The 20,978-nt window shown below is 34.4% G+C and overlaps 1 protein-coding gene across 5 annotated transcripts; it reads left to right on the top strand.

Annotated features, from left to right (window-relative positions):
• Nucleotides 1–130: 130 nt before the first annotated feature.
• Nucleotides 131–12,723, top strand: XRN3 (5'-3' exoribonuclease 3). 5 transcript variants are annotated; one of them, XM_088882520.1, is made up of 24 exons: nt 131–612; nt 2,403–2,505; nt 2,601–2,677; nt 2,765–2,956; nt 3,107–3,226; nt 3,327–3,389; nt 3,650–3,799; nt 3,879–4,043; nt 4,858–4,935; nt 5,041–5,127; nt 6,459–6,631; nt 6,722–6,803; nt 7,039–7,134; nt 7,558–7,653; nt 7,935–8,006; nt 8,826–8,953; nt 9,025–9,101; nt 9,191–9,231; nt 9,333–9,407; nt 9,492–9,649; nt 10,800–10,916; nt 11,023–11,098; nt 11,541–11,620; nt 11,723–12,723. In XM_088882520.1, exons 1-24 carry the CDS (start codon nt 409–411, stop codon nt 12,399–12,401), a joined length of 3,189 nt encoding a protein of 1,062 aa, XP_088738646.1. In that variant the 5' UTR covers nt 131–408; the 3' UTR covers nt 12,402–12,723. The 5 variants fall into 5 exon arrangements, with proteins under 5 accessions (XP_088738646.1, XP_088738644.1, XP_088738645.1 ...); XM_088882522.1 differs by having other exon boundaries at nt 133–612; nt 10,812–10,916; XM_088882518.1 differs by having other exon boundaries at nt 6,459–6,803.
• Nucleotides 12,724–20,978: the final 8,255 nt, after the last annotated feature.

Genomic DNA, 20,978 nt, shown 5'->3' with positions numbered 1-20,978 from the left:
TGAACTTGGTCCTGTATACGATGAATTTGTGCCCGGCCCGTCAGTTATTATTTATTTAGATAATAATTGTGAACATGAAAAAATATCTTGGGATATTTCAAATATCTTCCCACACAGTAAATCGGGCAAGAGAAGGAATTACCGAAAAGCTCCTCAAATCTGAGGGTATCTTCGTCCACTTGGCCTAAAATCGTGCCCTAATTCTCTTCTCTTGGATTCGGATATTCTGGACTGTATTCGATCTGTTGTTGTGTACTTGGAAGCTCCCGCACTGCAATTTGCAGAAAGCCAGTCTGGCCGCATTTTAGCTGAATTTATTGTTTAGTTTTGATACGGTTTTGGTTTTCTGATAAATCTCTTTTTTCGTTGGGGGCAATTCATTTTTATTTTTGTCTTGTTTGATTGAGAATGGGAGTTCCGGCGTTTTACCGGTGGTTGGCCGAGAAGTATCCGATGGTGGTGGTGGATGTGATTGAAGAAGAGGCGGTGGTTATAGAAGGGGTTAAAATCCCGGTGGATACGAGCAAGCCGAATCCTAACAACATCGAATACGATAACTTGTACCTGGATATGAATGGAATTATTCACCCTTGCTTTCATCCTGAAGACCGCGTAAGTTTTCAAGCACCTGCTTTTCATTAAGTTTTTTTCGTGGATTTGGTGGTTTTATTGTTTGAATTGCACCATTTGATTTTCTGGTCTGGTATTTTTTTTTTGTTTTAGTACTTCTGTTTTTAGACAAGTGGTGCTACTTGCATGCTTGTTTCTTGATGGTTTTTCGGGTGTGTTTTATTTGTATATATTTCATGTTTCTAGTGCTGAGATGGAGCTTGTGGTTGTATGTTGTTTTCTACTAAGAAGACAACAAAAGTAAGTTTGTCTTGGGGTTCTATTTTGAAGACTGAATTATCTGTCCACAAGAACAAACACTAAGAATGAGAGTGTGGGCTTCCAGCGTCAGTGTGGCACTAGTGTTAGTTGCTGTTTGAGTAAGTTAGAGTTATGATAAGTATATCCAAACTCGATACTGTGAAGCATTGGTAATTGCAGCTTCCACAGAACATCACTTTGTGCTGTTAGCTCTATGTTTTCTAGTGGCAGCACTGTTCTATGGTCACTATGTCTATGCTTCAGTTCCCTCCTTCATGGAGCTGATAACTTATTGTGTCTGTCCTAATATTAAGCCAATATGGGCTCTTTACTGTCTCTCATATGGGGGAAAACGTGATGGGTGAATCATGGTGATGCTGGCAATCCAATGATGGTTTCTTACTTGAGACATAACGACCTACATATTTTATGCAATTTCATGTCCAGAAAGTGTGGTAAGTCAATCTATAGATGTTCATAGTTCCTGTCAATGTCTCAAGGATGTTTATTCAAAGGTCCTTGACTCATTAGTTTCCATCTCAATGTTTCTTCATTTCTCACTACCCACCTTTATATGATGTGGGTGAGTTTGTAGTTATTACTGCATTGAAATTTTGCTTCTAATATCATGGTATACCTTAATTTGGACTAGCTTTGGATGGACTATGATTATTCGTAGAAATCTTCTGTGAACTATGGGATGTCGCAGATCTCAAATTTATTGGCATTTTGATTTTCTATTGTTCTCAAAAGCATGGTTGTAAAATACCTCAAATTATAACATTGTCTTGGTAACTTAAAAAAACAACGGGCATAAAACTTGTATCGAAATTTATGAGTGATAGTTGATTTTAAGGGGAAAAAAGAGGAAGCTTTATGACTATAGGTCATGTGCCCTGAGCGATAATCTGCTAGATGAAGAAATTGTGATGTCTAAGACATGTTAGGGTACTTTTGAAGTTTGATGAACATTCCAAATGTCATATAGTTTGTTTTATTAGTATATCCATGCAGAATGGTAGATTTGTGGTTGTAATATTTTGTTGATGGGTTAGATATAATAAGATAAAAAGTAATAGCTGGGGTTGTTATTGTAAAGGAATTGAAATAATATGCTATTCCAGGAAGCAAGGAAGAGTCTTAAAAAGGCAATTATTAATTGGTAATACTTGACTTGATAAGGTGTTTCAGATTTACACTCTTCAAGTTGTTGCGATGCCCTGGATTAAATATACTATAATCTATGAATTTAATTGGCATTTTACTTATAAGGTTTTTCCTGCTTCTCCTTTTCTATGGACTGCATTGAACAGTTATCCCAATTTCCTTGTTATGTTTTTGTCACAAGTTCAGAAGACTAGTTCTGAAGGCTGCCAAATCAGGAGAGGTGTTTGAAAATATGATGCAATTTTGAGAATTCATTTCTGATTTCTTAGGCTTTACTGAATATGAGTTGTGACATGTCTTCTACATAATATAATATCCTCATTTTGTCTAGATAAGTGTGCTGACAAACCTAATTTCTTATGCAGCCTTCTCCAACCACTTTTGATGAGGTGTTTCAATGCATATTTGATTATATTGATAGGCTCTTTGTTATGGTGCGACCACGGAAACTGCTTTACATGGCTATTGGTGGGTAAAAGGTTAACAATGGTAGTAGTAAATGGAAGTTAATGCAAGCTGACATGGGTCAAATTCATTAACTTCAAGTTGGTATTGATTGATAGATGGTGTGGCGCCAAGAGCTAAGATGAATCAGCAGCGGTCAAGGCGTTTCAGAGCTGCCAAAGATGCAGCTGATGCGGTGTGCATCCTTGTAGTGATTCACTTTGAACACAGTTAATGCGTAAATAATATATTTTTATTTTCATGGATGCAATATTGCTTGTAGGCGGCTGAAGAGGAAAGGTTGCGTGCGGAGTTTGAGCAAGAAGGCAGGAACCTTCCCCCCAAACAGCAATCACAGCTTTTTGATTCTAATGTTATTACACCTGGAACACCATTCATGGCTGTTCTATCCATTGCTCTGCAATACTACATTCACCTCAGACTGAACAATGACCCTGGATGGAAAAATGTCAAGGTATTGTTTCTGTGGGCCCTCAACGACAGTTCTTTTTCTAGATTAGTCCAATTACTTTGTACCGCAAATTTTAATGTGTATTGGTCTCTAGCATGTCTAGACGTGTTCAACTCCTGCATCAATTTATGCAAACTATTCTCTTTCATGAAGGTTATTCTTTCTGATGCAAATGTTCCTGGTGAAGGGGAACACAAGATCATGTCGTACATCCGTCTCCAAAGGAATCTTCCTGGTTATGATCCAAACACCCGCCATTGTCTGTATGGATTGGTAGGTGTTAAGATGATATATATGTTGAAATTGTTGTATGTATATCTTCACTTTCTTGTGCACTCTCACAATTATTGACTAATCTGTGCTGCGTGTACAGGATGCTGATCTGATCATGTTGGCTTTGGCCACTCATGAAGTTCATTTTTCAATACTTAGAGAGGTATACCTGTTGTTGAATGGCATTGTGACATTGCCCAACTCTTATTTCATTAGTAGTTTGGGGTCTTTTGATTCAGGATCCTTTAGAAAGAACTAATGATTTCATGTAAAAAATTGCTGGCAAATGGGGGTGGGAGTTTGAGTCAAATTTTATGCTTCAATGGATGGGGTTATGTAGAGATTTGGATATTCTGCTTGGTGTCTCCCCAACTTTGAACTTTCTTCGTGATGACAGGTGTTTCTTCTAATTTTTCTTGCAAGGTTGTATTTACTCCAGGGCAACAAGACAAATGCTTTCTTTGCGGTCAAATGGGTCATTTAGCTGCAGATTGTGAAGGGAAAGCGAAGAGAAAGGCAGGTGAATTTGATGAGAAAGGTGATGCTGAAATTGTGCCTAAAAAACCTTATCAGGTAATAATAACATATATGAAAGAACATTAAACAGAGATATGTGTTTTTGATACTAAAGCTAACTTGTCTCATTTTGCAGTTTCTAAACATTTGGACTCTTCGTGAATATCTGGAATATGAGATGAGGATTCCTAACCTGCCTTTCGAGATTGACTTTGAACGCATTGTTGATGATTTTATTTTCATATGCTTCTTTGTCGGTAATGATTTTTTGCCGCATATGCCCACGCTCGAGATTCGTGAGGTGTGTCTAAGAGATGCTTTTTGTTTACAGTTGTTTGGTAGTATTGTTTATTCTCTTGTATTCTAATCTTCGACTTTCTGAGTTACTGTAGGCTTGGCATGCATTCTTACTTGACAGTTCAGAGTTGAAATTAGCCTGAGCCAAAGGCAGGAACTTAAAGAGCGAAGAGTTCTCCTTTCTTTAGTTCCTTGCCATAAACCACATTAAAACCACACTTGAATCTTTTAGGTGGCTTAATTAAGTTTTAATAATCAATCAATGCTGCCAATATAATGCATGCTAAGCTGAAATTAATTCCAGAAGCAGCCCTTTGTCAGAGAAGAGGCATTGCATAATGTTGACAACCAAGTGAGGATTGTAATATCAAGCTGAATGAATAAATACAGATATGTTTTGATAAAAGCTGGCTAAGATGTGGGTAAGAGTTACTCTGCAGACTGTAATTGGTAAATAATTGGTTGAGGGTTGGGTAACCTATTTCCTTATGTATAGGGCATTGATGTTGGCAAACTCTTATATGTGGTTGGCGAGTGTTCACGTTTTCATAAGATGTGAAATTGATTGATGATTGTACAACATGTTATTGGAACTATTGTTGAATTATATGTGATTTCATCTGCTCTACTATGTGATTTCCAGCATCCAGAATTTCTTAGTAAAATCGGTAGAAATTATAGTAGACAGTGTGATTTTCTTGATTTAGGAATATTGTGAGTACACTTGCTGGATTTCTGGTGTTCGATTGCTTTTTACAAGAGACAAAATTGTTGATGGTGCTGTTGATTTTAATGTACTTCTTTTCTTTCTTATACAGGGTGCAATCAACTTGCTGATGGCTGTGTATAAAAAGGAGTTGAGGGTTTTGGGTGGGTATTTGACTGATGGATGCAAGGTATGCATGATATTGTTTGGATAAACATGGTTTTAGTGCTGTTATCTTCCTAATTATTAATAGTTTCAGGCTTGTTATCTTATATTCTGTTTCTTTCTTTTTCAGCCGAACCTGAGCAGGGTCGAGCACTTTATTCAAGCTGTGGGATCGTTTGAAGATAAAATATTTCTTAAAAGGGCCCGATTACATCAGGTTGGTTCTTCCCTTATTTTCCCCCTCATTCTGTTCATTGCTTGTCGGTAACTTGGTTCTTTTTCTTTTTTAGTCCTACACTTTGCAGTTATTATTTCCATGGGTTTTGCCACATTATATTCTTTTGCATTAAAGTGTGAGCTTGAAGTGTATGCTCAGTATAATCTTGTTTCACGAGATCCACTCAGCAAGCAACTAGAATGTGTTTCTTCAATTTTATTACTTGGATTTTCTAATGATGCACCCAAGTCGATTCTTGATGAACATGCGAAACAAACTCATGGTGATGAGTGGCAGCCTTTTTCTGTGCACCAAGAAATGCACACAAGTTACGATTTATGCTACAGTAACTTAGTGCTGCTACTTAGTATCATGCCTCGGCTATGTGCTGGGGCCCTGTAAGCAGGACTCTTTGCTCTTGTCCTTGTTTTATGAAAATGATCAACCTAATTTGCTAGAGAAGTCAATTCTACACACAGAAATATTCCAATTTCCTCCAATGTGGGATATCATTATCACCCTATGTGGACCTGCCATGCTCATTTAGCTGGACCTGCTGCCAGTAGTATTGTTCTCCTTCAAGGATTGTCACTGTCCCAATCCACATGAGGCTGGACTTGCGCATAGCGTTCTTGGGTTGGCTCTGATACAATTTTGTGACAAATCGGGCCCACATGTGGTGCCTGCAAGACAGTGCAATGAGCTTTGCTAGCAACTGCTTCAAGCTTGCCCCCTCTTCGCAAAAATGATTAGCCATTAGGAATCCATTGTACCAACTTATAAGTGAGTCTAATTTTCCTCCCACAGCCAGAGTTGGAACTTTGGCATGTGAATAGCCATGATAGTAGGACTATCTGCCCTATCCTCTGTACTTCTGTAATGATGATTATTTGATGACATAGGAACGCTTTTCAGGCGGTTAGGATGGTGCATAACTTTAATTTACAGATTTACACTTTTACTGTTCCGGTTTTGCTTCCTTTATTTGATGTTTTAAGCATCCATCTAATGAGGTCATTAATTTTGATTTTTCATGGAAGTAAATTATGGAATACAAATGCGAGCCTTGGTGATCCTTTTCTTGCAGAGTCTATGAATTGTCTAAATCTTTCTGTTATTCTTATTAACCCAGTAGGAAAAAGGTCGTCTCTTGAAATTTGATTATGGTTGACTTTGTGGGTTTCTGCTTTTATTTATTTATTTAGAACTTGTGTCTTAATTGTATGCCTTTTGCTTTACTTTAACATAGACTGTTAGCACGAGATTCAATATGCACTATTGATCTCAATTGACTTGCATTAGTCACTATTATGGTCTGCTATTCTATACAGAGGCAAGCTGAGAGAATCAAGCGTGACAAGTCTCAAGCTAAAAGAGGAGATGATTCTGAACCTACAAATAGACCTGAATCGCTTGTTCCAGTTGCTCGGTTCCATGGTTCTCGCCTTGCTTCTGGTCCTTCACCTTCACCCTATCAACAGAAGGACTTTTCAAATTCTGTTAGGTACGATCAACTTGGCCAAGCTACCTCAAGATTTTCCGTTCTTGACATTAATTGCAAACAATCTGCTACAACCGAGAAAACCTACATCAGGGCCCAAAAAGTTGCACGGATGGATCCTGGAGCCACTATAGGGGCAGCTATTGTTGAAGCTGAGAACAATCTAGAAATTGAAGTATGTTTTCCTGCTTAGGGAGAGGCAGTTTAATGTAATTTTTGTTCTATCCGTTTTCTAGGATTAGTTTCTATCGATCACTTTCATTGATGGTTTTGCTATTAGGAACTGAGATATATGCGTGTGTTGTGTTTATATACGCTAATCACTTGGATAGTCTTTTCTCTTGAATTTAGAATTTGTTATGCAGAATATATTACTCATTAACTGGTTTTTTATGCATGCTGCCAATCAGATACAAGAAAACAAAGAAGAGTTGAAGTCTAAGCTCAAGGAATTGCTTCGTGAGAAGTCCGATGTATTTAATATGGACAATCCAGAGGAGGATAAGGTTTAAGCATTAGCTACACTTTCCTGTTTTCTTCTTCATATGAGTCGGTGTATATGCAAATCCTCTTCTGTGGATGAGAATTTTTGGTACATGTATTGTGTGAACTACCAGATGAGATAGGGTGCACATAATATGTTGTTAGGTGGAAGAAAGAATTTGATGAATTTTATAGTGAGAGATCCAGTTTTGATGAGAACATAACTGAAAGCTCAGTTCATGCATAACCATTAGGAGTTTATTTTTTAAGCAGCTATTGTCATTGTTCCCAATTTCATGGATGATAAACTTGCTTCACAACTTCGCCTTTCATATTTATCTTTTTCCTATGATATTGAAACCCCCTCTTGAATTAAAGATAAAGTGTAGATTTTCCAATGGTATTAGGGATCAATTTGAGAATTAATTTGCTGTTTCCCTCTCTAGGTCAAATTGGGTGAACCGGGTTGGAAGGAGAGGTACTATGAAGAGAAGTTTTCTGCAAAGTCTCCAGAGGAACTTGAAGCAGTACGAAGGGATGTAGTAAGTTGTTCAACTTTATTACCTTTCCTGAAAAGTGCTTGTTGAATGAGGAATAGGTTCTATTATCATATAATATTAACAGTTAAGGTTCAAGAAGTTTGGAAGAGATGCTGTATATAAATAGATATACAAGATACAATTGACCTATATGTGTGTTTATGTGCATGTATAATAAAACTATATGGATTCCCTTTTGTTGTATTTGCACCTAGCTGATCATAAATGATTAATTACTTGTGTCATGTGAGTAATGACTTAACTGGCGAATTGGTTTCTTGCAGGTTCTGAAATACACCGAAGGGTTATGTTGGGTTATGCACTACTACTATGAAGGGGTCTGTTCATGGCAATGGAAAGTTTCTGCCCTTTGTTGGTTTTGTTTCTACCTTCTTTTTCCTAATTGAGAAAAGCAACCCCCCCCGCCCCCCCCCCCCAAAAAAAAAAACACAAAAACAAAAAGAAGCTGTTCTGTTTGATTCTTAGTCCCGTTACCATTTTTCCTTTCTCCCTTCTGTTCGATCCTTGGTCCACTTACCATTTTTCATTTTTCTCATTCGCAACTGTGGATCTGAGGAATCACTTGTTTTAAAATTTCTATTAATCACATTTGGAGTAGCACCTTATGTTCAAGTCCAGAATGATTGCTTGAATTGCCACATTTGGAACTCGTTCAGAAATCTATCTAGGAATCTTATTCAGATTTGAGATGGACTACATACTTCAAGAAACAATTCATTTGTCTGGAAATTTCATCTTCCCCCTAAAGGCTTCTTGATCTCTAAAAGACACTCCTTCCCTTCCTTCCACATGGTTCAAAGAATTTATTTCCACTTTCGTATCTGCTAAATGTATGTGTTTGAATAATGACACAATATGTACATGTCTTTTCCGTGTTGAAGGATCACCCATGGACCCATGACCTGCAAATGTTTTATCATTAAGTTTTAGGAGCGTAAGTTTGATAATTCAAAAACATCACTTGGTTAACTGTCGCATGCAGACCAATTGTTTGCCATGGGAACATTACTCTTGATTGGTTGTGTATATACAATTATTTTCTTACACTTGCTTTCTTTTCCCTCTCCCAAGCACATCTCTACATGTGCGATGATGTTTAAATTACTCACTCTTGCCTATATCATTCTAACAGCATGGCATATACTCTATGCAGGTTTTATCCATACCATTATGCACCATTTGCTTCAGATCTAAAGGATCTTGGACAGTTGAGCATAAGTTTTGAATTAGGGACTCCATTTAAACCGTTCAATCAGTTGCTGGGGGTCTTCCCGGCTGCAAGGTTGCCAATTTATCTTGTATGCTTTGTTCATTCTTGTGCCATTTTGGTGCTCTAACTGGGTTTATCTGCAGTGCTCATGCTTTACCCGAGCAGTATAGGAAACTGATGACTGATCCGAACTCACCTATAATTGATTTTTATCCTACTGGTATGGTTAAATGCTTTGCACCTGATGAGCATATGCTCTTATTATCCTTATGTCAAGTAGATAATGCTGTTACTGTCTTGCTCTTTCAGACTTTGAAGTGGATATGAATGGTAAGCGGTTCTCTTGGCAGGTAGGTATAAATAATTTCTAGGATACAGATTTGCTTTATATACAAGTGACTATAACTTCAAGAATTTGCTACCATATTTCATTGGCTTCTCCTGGTCTCAGGGTATTGCCAAATTGCCTTTCATTGATGAGCGCCGTCTACTGGCCGAAGTGGCAAAAATTGAGCACACACTTACTGTATGATAACTCACTCGCTTTTGGATTATAACCTAGTTTGGTATGTAAAATATATCTGCCAATACTTAGATTAACTTTATGCAGGAAGAGGAAGCACGGAGAAACAGTGTGATGTCTGACATGCTTTTTGTGTCATTATCTCATACTCTATCCCCATACATATTCTCTCTTGATGATCGTTGTAAGCAGCTGCCTGATAAAGAAAGAGTGCAGGTTAAGGAACGACTTGATCCAGGAGCCAGGTTTGTCTTTTTAGATTTGGGTGATCATGAATATTGGGGCATATGGGTAGACAAACAAAAGTTTTGAGGAGGTTGGGAATCATTGTGCTGATATGATACATATACGTGTCAACTAAATTTATATGGATAGAGAAAACCTAAAGGATAATATTAGTAAGTTACAAAATCAATATCTACACTATGTCTTACATGATTTGAAATCAAACTACTTGTTTCATTGGAGAACATCTGTTGGAGTTAGGTAATGTTACAGGTGTGCATTTGCTGTTACCAAATCAAATTTCTGGGAGATGTAATTTACCCAATCTAATTTGTATTTTTTTATATGGTTTGGCATACCTGTAACCAAAAAATTTAGAAAAGAACAGAGTCTTTGACCATTTTATTTTGCATATTCAACCTGGTGTGAAATTAGATGTGATATTTGATATGATTCGAACAAGACATAATTGCAAGCAATTGTAAGCTCTATTTGTAGCTATATTTTTTTATGTGTTAGAAATGATCCAAATAATGCATTATCACCAAATATTCTGAGTTATATTATATAAGTGATCCAGATGATACATTTCTGTTAACTACTAGGTATGCTATAGCTAGGCGTTTGGGCATACATAATATTGCCAGGAATTGTGAGGAATATTCTACAACGATCTGAATGATATATAGTCGACGGCTGAGATGTATAATAGACAGGCATTTGGTTGTGTTACAAACTTACAAAGCATATCTTAGGAATTGCCTGAATGATACATTATTACAAGTAATTACTAAGTATGTAAGACCCATGCATTAGGTGTGTGTTAGAAATGTTCAAATGAATTACAATTGCCAGCAATTCTAATGTATGTTGTTAGATGATGCCTGCAATTATGAGGTGTATTATGTTTGGGCAGTTTCAGTATGTATTAGAAATGATCCAAATGATGCATAATCGCGAGCAAGTATAAGGTACATTATGGCCAAGTGTTTGCATGTGTTTTAGGAAGATCTAAATGATACATAGTTGGGAGCAATTAAGGTATATTATATGGTTGATCTATAATTTTAACGTTGCCAATGTTGGAAGTAAATTGCTACTTGTGAAATGAGTTTGCAATCCAGTGATAAGTTGAAATCCTCTCTGGACTCCTGTTCTGATGTTAATTAGGGCTACATGCAGTGGTGGAATGAACGGCTATATTTCCCTTTGCGCTGGGGACCCTTGCCCTCCTGTCTTCAGGTCACCTATTCAAGGGATGGAAGACATTATGAACAACCAAGTCATGTAAGCTCCAATATTATGTTAGGCATAAAAAACCATCAGAATATGAAGTTAATATGTTTAAACTGTTTCCATCAGCTTCCTTGACATCTAATATTTTCGTATTCAGATGTGCTATATATAGACTTCCAGACATCCATAACCACATTACTCGACCGCCGCCCGGTGTAATTTTTCCAAAGAAGGTGAATGCAGTTGAATTTGTTTGTCTTTACTTTGAATAATGTTGTCTTTATGTATTTTCGGATGTGTTCTTGAGTTGTATTTTGTGCTCTGCATATCTTGTCTGAAGATTCATTTGGGTGTCAGTTCATAAGACACATCCTTGCTTTTGCCTGAATTGGTGCCAAACTCTTTTTTCTTTCTTTTTGTAATTTGATGGATTGATTACATGCATTTATACGGTTGAAATTATGGAATCAATTTCTACTGTAATATTTGCATGCATGACAAATGCTCTTGTTGCAGTTAAAATTCCAATTAATTCTTTGCCTGAGAAATTTGTTGGTTTATGCTCTTTTTTCACGTGGTCTGGTGGAATGGATGTTCTGCAGTTATGTAGTGAAGTTTACATGTCTGAACTCAAACTGGATCTGCTTTCTGACTTCTTTACTGTATTACGTGCAGACTGTGACAACTGGTGATCTAAAACCAGATCCTGTACTTTGGCATGAGGATTCTGGAAGGAGGCCATTTGACAATGGAAGGTAAATTGGTTGATTTTGATATTAATGATGCAGATAAATAGAGACTCGCAACAGTTTTGGTAATTACATGAAGTGGTTATTCATTTATGATTCTCTTTGCAGGTATAATAACAATAATAACAATAATAAGACAAATGGAGGCATATCTGGACGACAGCTTGGAGAGGCTGCTCATCGCCTTGTTGTTAATAGTTTACAGTCGAGGGGAGAGAGGAACGGCCATCCTGGTCAAATATATCCTCCACATTCTCCTCATGCCGTTGGATATGAACTGCACTATCAGCCTTACCTGAACCATGCATACCCCGGTCCGCAACATGCCATGCCGCAAGCCACTTCAGGCTATCCTCACCATAGACCTTCAGGTTCCATGGGTTACAGACAACCATATCCTCCACCTGTTCACAACAACTCATATAATAGATTCCAAAATCCTCGACATGAGTCGAACAATAGGCCTGCCCCTCATGTTAGGGATAACCCCAGACCTGGATATTATGCACAGGGTCCACCACAACATGGAGGGCGTGATTACTCTCCGTATCCTCCTCAAGTACCAATTCGCCAGGGTGCTTATTATCACCAATCCAGTGGATACAATAATGCAGAGGCTGATAGATCCTACGGGGGTAGTCATCACCAGGGGGGTGGTAGCTGGGCCCCCCCAGTTAACTCAAATGCTGGCAGAGGATTCAACCATCCTCGCCAATCAGGCAACCAGTTCTCGGCTTTGGGTAGGGGAGGAGGCAGGCGAGCCCCACAATCAGATAACCGGAGATAGGGGCATTGTTGGTTCTCCCTGACTTAGCTTGTGGCTGTCACGAAGGTGAAGAGTGTACAAGATTAAGGTATAGAAGTTCAATGGTGCCATATATTGGTATTTCGACATTGTAGATTAGGCCGGACTCGGTTAATTAGGGGACAGCTTTACTGCAACAGTGGTTATAGCCAAAGTCAGTTATAGGATTGAGTGGCTGATACTCAGGAATAGCTTGGCCTTTTTCTAATTCTTTGTGTTAGATTCATGTATTCTTTCCCTTGTGTTGTATAATATACCTGTAAGCCTTTGCAAATTTTTCTTTGTGTGTGTCAAGTATTCTCCAGATGATGTGTACTTGTGTTTGGTTGTGTGACTTTCTCCTTTTTCATTTTTTAGTTTTTGATCCCACATTGGAGATGAAATTATCTTTTGCCCGGTTAGAGAACAAAATATTTGAAGTTGTAGGATTGGAGTTTGTAAAAATTACTTTTGAAACTAAATAATGGTGAGAGGGCGTTTAGTGATGATCTATATTAAAATAATCTCATCAGTTGTGATTTAGGACGCAATTGGTAACTTAATTTTTAGTTGTTTCCGGGTTGGTTTGATATATTAATTTGTGGTTTGTTAAAAGTTAAAAATTTGGAGCACTTATTCAATCACGGCCTTACTCTAACAAAAGTAATTTCGTGTAATCAATTATTTATAATTGGAGGGAATTGCAGTTGGTGGAGAAAGCTGTAATGATCGTCAAACATGAAAACAGAGATTACGATATACTCAATTCTAGTAGTATGATGGAACTTTATCATTTCATTGTTTGTTCTTTGTCTTAAAAGTAAGTGACTTCATATCATAACAAGGTGAGCCCATTGTTCATATCACAAATTCATCAAGTGTAGTGGCAAGAAAACCTCCATTTCAATTATACTACTTAACCAAGCTTAAAATAGTTCAGTTTCTCATCACATTGTTGTCTGGCCATAAATATCAACAATCGACTATTACAACAGTCGGAACAATCCAAAAAATTACTACAAGATGAGTAATCATGTTCTGATGCAACTCGAATCCAAAACATTATGATGTTTGGACTTAATCGCCCTTTCTTTTTAGGTGCAGGTGAATGAATGAACACACATGGAATGCGCATAATCAATAATAGAGTGGACCAAGCTACGTTGATAAATCAAAACATGTCATCTTTCTGAATATTCCAAACCCTTTTTGCAAGAATTCAAAGAGGGATGAAATAATGCAGCAAAAAAGTTGTGAGAAACAGAGAAAAAAGCCAAAAATAGGATGGAGAGGTTCATTTAATGAAGGTGGGGGGAGCTCCTTAGTCAAAGGGAAACAACATGGGTGGGACCAACTCCTACATACCATCCAAGCGTGTGCATGTGCATCTCACCTGATACTAGTCAACGTCGATGTTACTAGTGAAAAATCCCTTGTTTTTTTGAATATTTTAAGGTTCTACTTTATGTTTAATTTGAAATACCTTTTCATATCCAAATTATTATTATTTTTATACTTAAAAGAAATAGAGAAAGAATGATTATGGTGATATATATATATATATATATTATAATGTGTTCATACGAGTCATTTATTACTATCAAATATTAGATTTAAACTGCAATTATTTTTTAAAGGATGAATCCATCTCCACAATATACCTTTTCATGTTCAAATTTAATTCGTTTAATAAAGAAAATACGAGCATCGTAATAATATTTTTTGAATGTGATAGTCTCCCACTATTATGAAATATTCGATAAGAGCTATGGATTTAATCAAATAATGAATCTACCGCCATAATGCATCTTGTCATGTCCAAATCAGTCTTGTTACAGAACCAAAAATAGAACTATGTATATAACTTGTAATTAATATAAAAGGTGAGATAATTTGAAGTCAAAATGCCAGAAAATTCATCCGCAAGAGTTTTAGTTTTATGCATTCACATAGCTTCAAGTTTATCTGTTCTTGGAGGGAAGTTTTCGAAGTTTCTATTAGCAGACGTAAGAGGACTTATTATAAAAGTGAATTGTTGTTTATATGTGTTGGTAAATTTATAGTGGGGATAATTATTATTTTAAAGAAAATAATTCAAATCTATTTCCATCACTTGCCCCAATTCATTTCTCTTGACTATTTAATTATTAGTAAAAGTTAGGTCATATTATTCCTATCTAAAAACAAAATTATAATATAAACACAAAGACGTGAAACAGAAGAGTTCATGTTCTAATAATATACGTACGTGAAGTCACAGCTTACGCATTGTTTTTTACTAAATTAATAAATGAATATTCGAGACCAATACAAAGTGCTCATTAATTTTTATTTTTTATCAGGTTCGGGTGCTGAGGTACTCCAAAGATCGAGGGTTTTGGACGTTAGGCATGTTGGATGGTCTTAATAAAGATCTTTTGATACTTAAGTTGATTTTTTAAAATAATAAATTGACGTACTATGGCCTGAAATAGTTGTGAGATTGTATTTGTATTAGCATATAAATCAACGTGACGTGACCTTGAGCTTTCAACTATAGAGTGATTAATGGTTCTGAATCCGAACCATCAACTAAAAAACACAAGAATCTTGAATTTGTTGGATATTTTGCCTTTACAGGGTTATTTTGGTCATTTTGCTTGGCGAATTCATATATCGTGCAATTATATGATTAATTTTGAAATATATTATTTTATATCATGGAACATAAAATTTTGGCATGTCAGGAACGAGGAAACTTGTTGTAATGTGATTGTGTTTATTACATAATTTTGTTAGGCAGCCAATAGCGTAGCAGCTGTTTCCTTCCTGCATCTACTCTTTGACGAGGAATTAAACTACTTCTTAATGGCGACAAGAATGTTACAGATTAGGTGAACAACAAAAGCATAATTTAATTTAATTTGCTTGCCTCATCATCTCTCCAAACTAAGAAAATTAAATTAATGAGATAATGTGGAAGTTGATGAAGGGCTGTCTCTTTAATTAATATGTAAATTATGATTCAAATTAAATATTTTACGGTGTTGAGAACTTTGGAATTGCTAGGAATGATAATAAACGGGTTCGGATGAGTTTTATAAACATTAAGGAGATGGGTTTAAAATAAGTCTAGCACAAGAGAAATCATAGAGAAATAATCGAATCTTGTAAGCTGATTTGGTCTATTGCTCTTTCTTTGTGCCTATTTCGTGTTTGGGTGTTGATTCACAAGTACACCTTTAGAACCACATCATCGGACTCGAACCCAATAATTTAGACCTAAACCCACATTATTTGGAGCGTGTCTAGTCAAAGCCCACATCTACCCGTCCCATCTCCCATCCCTAATGATTGTTACATTGGTCATTCTTTAATTCAAATAATTTTTTTAGACATACATTGACTATTTTGATGTTGATGATAATTAAATAATAGTACTATGTGATAGAAACATCGAACTAACTAGTCAAATTAGTGCAAGAAACATCATACATTTGATCAAGAGATGATGACTTGACAAGTTTTAGATATAAATCCTACAACCAATTACAAATGTACAACGTGCCTGAAAAAGTATAAAAAACAAAAAAAGATAATTATCAAACATAAATTCAAAAAAATCTCTTACATTTAAGATTACTCAAAATTAGTTTCTACTAAAATAATTATTCTAAAATGAAATACAATAAAATGTCATCCATCAAATATTCCAAAAGCATTTTGTCATTTATTCTACTCACCAATTAATGTAATCCCATCGAATATTCCAACTTCTTTCCTTTTTCCATTTTTTTTTGGGGTGGGGTTTTGATTTCTTCTTCTACCTTATATCCTAAAAGATGATAAGATGTGTACTTTTTCTTAACCACACTTAATTTTGAAATATAAGTCTAAAATTCACAATAGGAGTCAGAGATGTTGGAGTAGTCCTAAAGGTTAAATTATGAACAGTATTATAAAAGAGATTGAATAAACATGTCTAATAAACAAACTACTGTTGATATTTAATATGAATCTTTTTTTCATAGGCTGATAGGCACCATCTACTGTACGACTGTCATTCTGAGACTCTCAGATGATGCCACGTGTCACACAATAATAATCCGTATAACAGGTATTCAGGTCAAGTCCGATCCGACAACAAAAAAAGATGCAGGTCTATGCCTTTAAAGGGATTTTACTAACTTAAGGGGACAAAACGGCTACTCTATTGCTATGTGCTTTTACCCATATCACACACAATAAATAATTAACATTATCATTATATTAGTAGAAAAAAGTTTGAGGGATTTTATTTTCAAGCACTGCAATCAATGTACCAGAACATATTTTTGGAATTATATAATATTTATAGGGATACTTTAAATTATCTATCGATACAATCATTACATCAATAAAAGAATGGGCCCACAATTTAACTAAAAATAATTCGTTCTTACCGACTAAACCAACAAATATTCACACAATATCAATACTTATCACAAGATAATCAATTGTGTATTAGCTAAAAGACTGACCAAAGCCCACTTTCTGTGAAAGTTTTGTCAATGAGTGAGTCACCGTACATATTTGTATACGTATACGTATGCACATGTATGTATTATTACATGTAATAATGTAGATATTTTAGAGAGAGATGGATGATGTGGGTTCATGCTTATGTGCATCATTTTAGGCCACGAGAAGGAAATGATCAACTTCACAAGCAAACCAAGGGATCAATTAATTAATAAATTAATAGTTGATAGGTTATTAATTAGAAAACAAACACTTGCAAATATATATATTGTGGATAAGAATTAATTAAAGTTTCATGTTGTAATAGTCTACGGGATTCAAAATCTTGACACCCATGCGTCATAATAAATATAATTAAGTTTCAAGATTTTTAAGACTTTGAACATTGACAAATTAAAAAAAAAAAAAAATTACAATGAGCTCTCCTGAAGTTTAGTATAATTACAAATACCCCTTTATTGTTAAAAAAATTACAAATACCCATACGATGTTTGACGAAGTTATGTAATCTGTAGATAAGAGATTTAGAAATTGTCAATTTTACTCTTATTGAATTTTTTTCATTCCAAGAAAAATAAAAATTATAAAAAAATTAGACGAGGTGGATGGCAGTTCAATATTTGAATTCTTATAATTAATAAGTGGTGATAAATTAAAATAGAAAATATACAAATAAAAATATGAAAATCAGTGGTCGAAAAAGCGTGTGGGAGTATGAGTGGATAAGAAGCTTTGAATTGAGGAGGGAAGGAAGCAACATTCAAAGTTGATGACTGAAAGAAAAGAATAATAATAATAATAATAATAATTATTATTATTATTAGATAAAAAGAGAGAGATGCGAGTAATTTGGGTGGGGTGGGCTGCATTGAAGGAGACAACACTTTGTAAACACCAACAGACAGAGATATCACCACGTGCACACTCTTATCAACTGCCCCCACCTACTTCCATTCCACCCCACCTCATCAATTTTGCTGTCATTAATATAATAATACAAAATTATTTTAAATAAAAAAAAAAAAGACAACACAATCCCTCAAGGGGTAAAAAAAAAAGAAAGTTGAGTTCGATTTTTCTGACAAAAAAGAATTGCAAGGATCAAATGGCCCTAAACTCATAATCAAACTTTGTCAGGAAAAAGAAGGCAAATTGAGTTTAAGATAAGGTTGATAAAGGATGGAAAAAGAGTTAAAAGTTTTTTTCAGTTGGAATATCCTCTCAAAGTCTGACGTTGTAGTAAGCAAAGAGAGATGAGAACTGGTCAGAATATTCCTTATTTTTCGCTACTTTTTTGGGTTCAAATTTTTACACCAAACTCAGTACCTTTCTTTCTAAGTTTCCATATCATATTCTAATTATTTCAATTTTATTTTCTCTTTTTGACCCCAACACTTTCAACTTCCCACAAGCTTTTGTCTTTAAAATATAGAAAAATTCTTATTTAAATATAAAATTTAATATACTTGTCATGTGATTAATCACTTTTATAAAATGTATATCAGTCTCATCACAAGCATATTACACTTATTTAGTTTAAATTTGGCTAAATCCGACCGGATTTAGAATTTTATGAAATATAGAATGTAATGTTATTTTACAACATAAGATTTTCTGCTTGATCTGATGCATTCAAAATCACTGTTTTACACGATCTTACCTAAAAAAATACCCGTGATTAAAGATATATGAAAAAATTAACTTGCTACGAATTTAGCAATAAATTGTTTAAAAGAAATATTAAATAATGAGATTAGCAACGAAAATTTTTACTTGCTGATTAGCTCGACGCTAATTTTAGCATTAATTTTTTTCGTAGCTATTGATCATTTTTCTTATAGTGAACATATAATGAGTATATAAATTTAATTGATCAAGATTTTTCACATCCGTTGATGAATTTTTTTTTGTTATTACAACTATGGGCAATTTTAACTTGTGCATAATTCCAGCTAATAGTGTAAATTGCAAATAAGAAAGGGTAAATTACAATAAGCTCTTTTGATGTTTGGTATAATTATAAATTTTCTCTTATTATTTGAAAAAATCATTAATACCATCCTAATTTTAACGATCATCTAACAATTGGCCTATGTTATTATTTCCGTGATGTTTTGATTTATTTCTTTGTGGTGAATTGATTGAAATGCAATTACGAATTATGAGTTATAATTTTATTTATTTTTTTTAAAAAATTCTTATGATTAAGTGGACAATGTTTTATAATTTATTTTTTTTAAAAATTCTATCCACCTCCTCAGGCTTTTTTTTTATAATTTTTAATTTTTTTAAAAAAAAATTACTGCACACAAACTAGATAATTTCAAGTCTCCATCTAAAATACATAATTTTATTAAATATAAAGTGATATTGATAATTTCCAAAATAACAAAAAATATTCATAATATTTTAGATTTTAAAAGAACCTGTTATAATCTATAGTAATATAAAAATGAAAGGCCTTCGACACTCACAAATGACCATTAATGACACCGCGTCACTAATTTTATGTGAATACAAAAATGTCTTTCAACTAATAAGATAACTAACTTATTCAATTTTTTTAAATTTCAAGTAACTAATAAACTATTTTTTTTCTTTTCTTTCTATATTTTTAATAGCATATTTTATTTTATTTTATTTTATTTATAATATATTTTATTATAGTCCATCTAAAAAGAAAAAGGGGGAAAATGGTTTATGTAGAAGATATTTGGATGGCGAAGCGGTGGGACGAGGAGAGTTTTGAAGGGATTTTAATTCCATGGCTTGTCCAGTCAAAGGTGTGGGTGTGGGCGCACGTGCACCTCTATACATCTCACATTACCCCACCCCTTCCTGTCCAGTCCCATTACATGATGAAAATTCCCTGTTCCAAGTCTTGTTTGGGTGATGAGGTGCGTCAATTTGCAGCCAACTTTCCCATTCATTGTAGACAAAAGATTGAGGTTTATAAGTTTTAAGACATCTTCTTTTGAGTAACATATTTTTTCAAAACAAAATTAATATAAGTCAAAATAGATAATTCTCCACAGTTCATAAGAGTTTTGAAACCCTGATGTCATAGTTCAGGTTTAATGAAATTAGTCATATAAAAGAATATGAATTTTTATTATGATTAATAAGTATTGTAATGATTTTAATAACTCCGCAACAGTTATCCGTTGTTGTTTTTGCAAATAATACCAAAATATAATTTTTTTTCTTTAGCTGAAAATTTCATAATTTTCGAGTGGCCAACTATACACACATTTGAATTGTAGTACTTGACCCAGTATAAAATCATATCATCCGCCACATATATATATAATTTTTAAAATAAATTATAATAATTTTTTTCTCAAATTTAATATAATTACAGATGCCCTTTAAAATTAATTATCATTTAATAAATACTCTATCGTGACAGTCCAATACAGAAGGTATATATTAAATAGCCGTTAATTTCAAAAGGTATTTATAATTTTTTAAATAATAAAATATTTTTTTATAATTACGTTAAATTTTAAAAAATTCCGTCATTTACCCCAAACTCTATATATTATCTTTTCATATTTCTTTAAGAAATAAAATTGAGTTGTTAGAACTACTTTACAAGAGGCCTAAAGATGTTCCAATTTGGTGGCATCAAATTAAAGTTTATGACTTTGATTCTCACCGTAGAGTATGGACACAACAGTCAAAGTAGACTCCACTTGTCCTAAAATATTTGCTTACACATTATGTGATTGTATTGTTTTGCACGCAAACTTCAAAAAAAGAATATGGGAAAAATATTATTTTAATCCGTTAAATATGTCTAATTTTAATTTTAGTCTGATAACTATATTCATTTTTATTTAGATTCAATAATTTACGAAAATTGCTTACTTTTAGTCCTCTGGCAGATTTTCGTACAATTTTACCCCTATGCAACTTTTTGAAAGACAGTTTTAGATCATATGCACTCATAGGGGTAAAATTGTCCGAAAATCTGCCAGAGGACTAAAAGTAAGCAATTTTGTATGTTACTGGACCTATACAAAAATGAACATAGTTATCGGACTAAAATTAAAATTAGGCATACTTAACGGACTAAAA

The sequence above is a fragment of the Sesamum indicum genome, linkage group LG7, assembly GCF_026168435.1.
Source record: "Sesamum indicum cultivar Baizhima isolate 11 linkage group LG7, ASM2616843v1, whole genome shotgun sequence".
NCBI classification, from domain to species: Eukaryota; Viridiplantae; Streptophyta; class Magnoliopsida; order Lamiales; family Pedaliaceae; genus Sesamum; species Sesamum indicum.
The sequence above is the reverse complement of the archived record's forward strand: the minus strand, read 5'-3'. Positions and strand labels throughout refer to the sequence as shown.

Excerpts from the sequence above, each read along its gene's own strand:
- XRN3 (XM_088882518.1), top strand. The coding sequence starts at position 409 with ATGGGAGTTCCGGCGTTTTACCGGTGGTTGGCCGAGAAGTATCCGATG. Across the intron at positions 2,957-3,106 it reads CTGGATGGAAAAATGTCAAG|GTTATTCTTTCTGATGCAAA; the intron begins GTATTGTTTCTG and ends TCTTTCATGAAG. Across the intron at positions 3,390-3,649 it reads ATTTTTCAATACTTAGAGAG|GTTGTATTTACTCCAGGGCA; the intron begins GTATACCTGTTG and ends TTTTCTTGCAAG.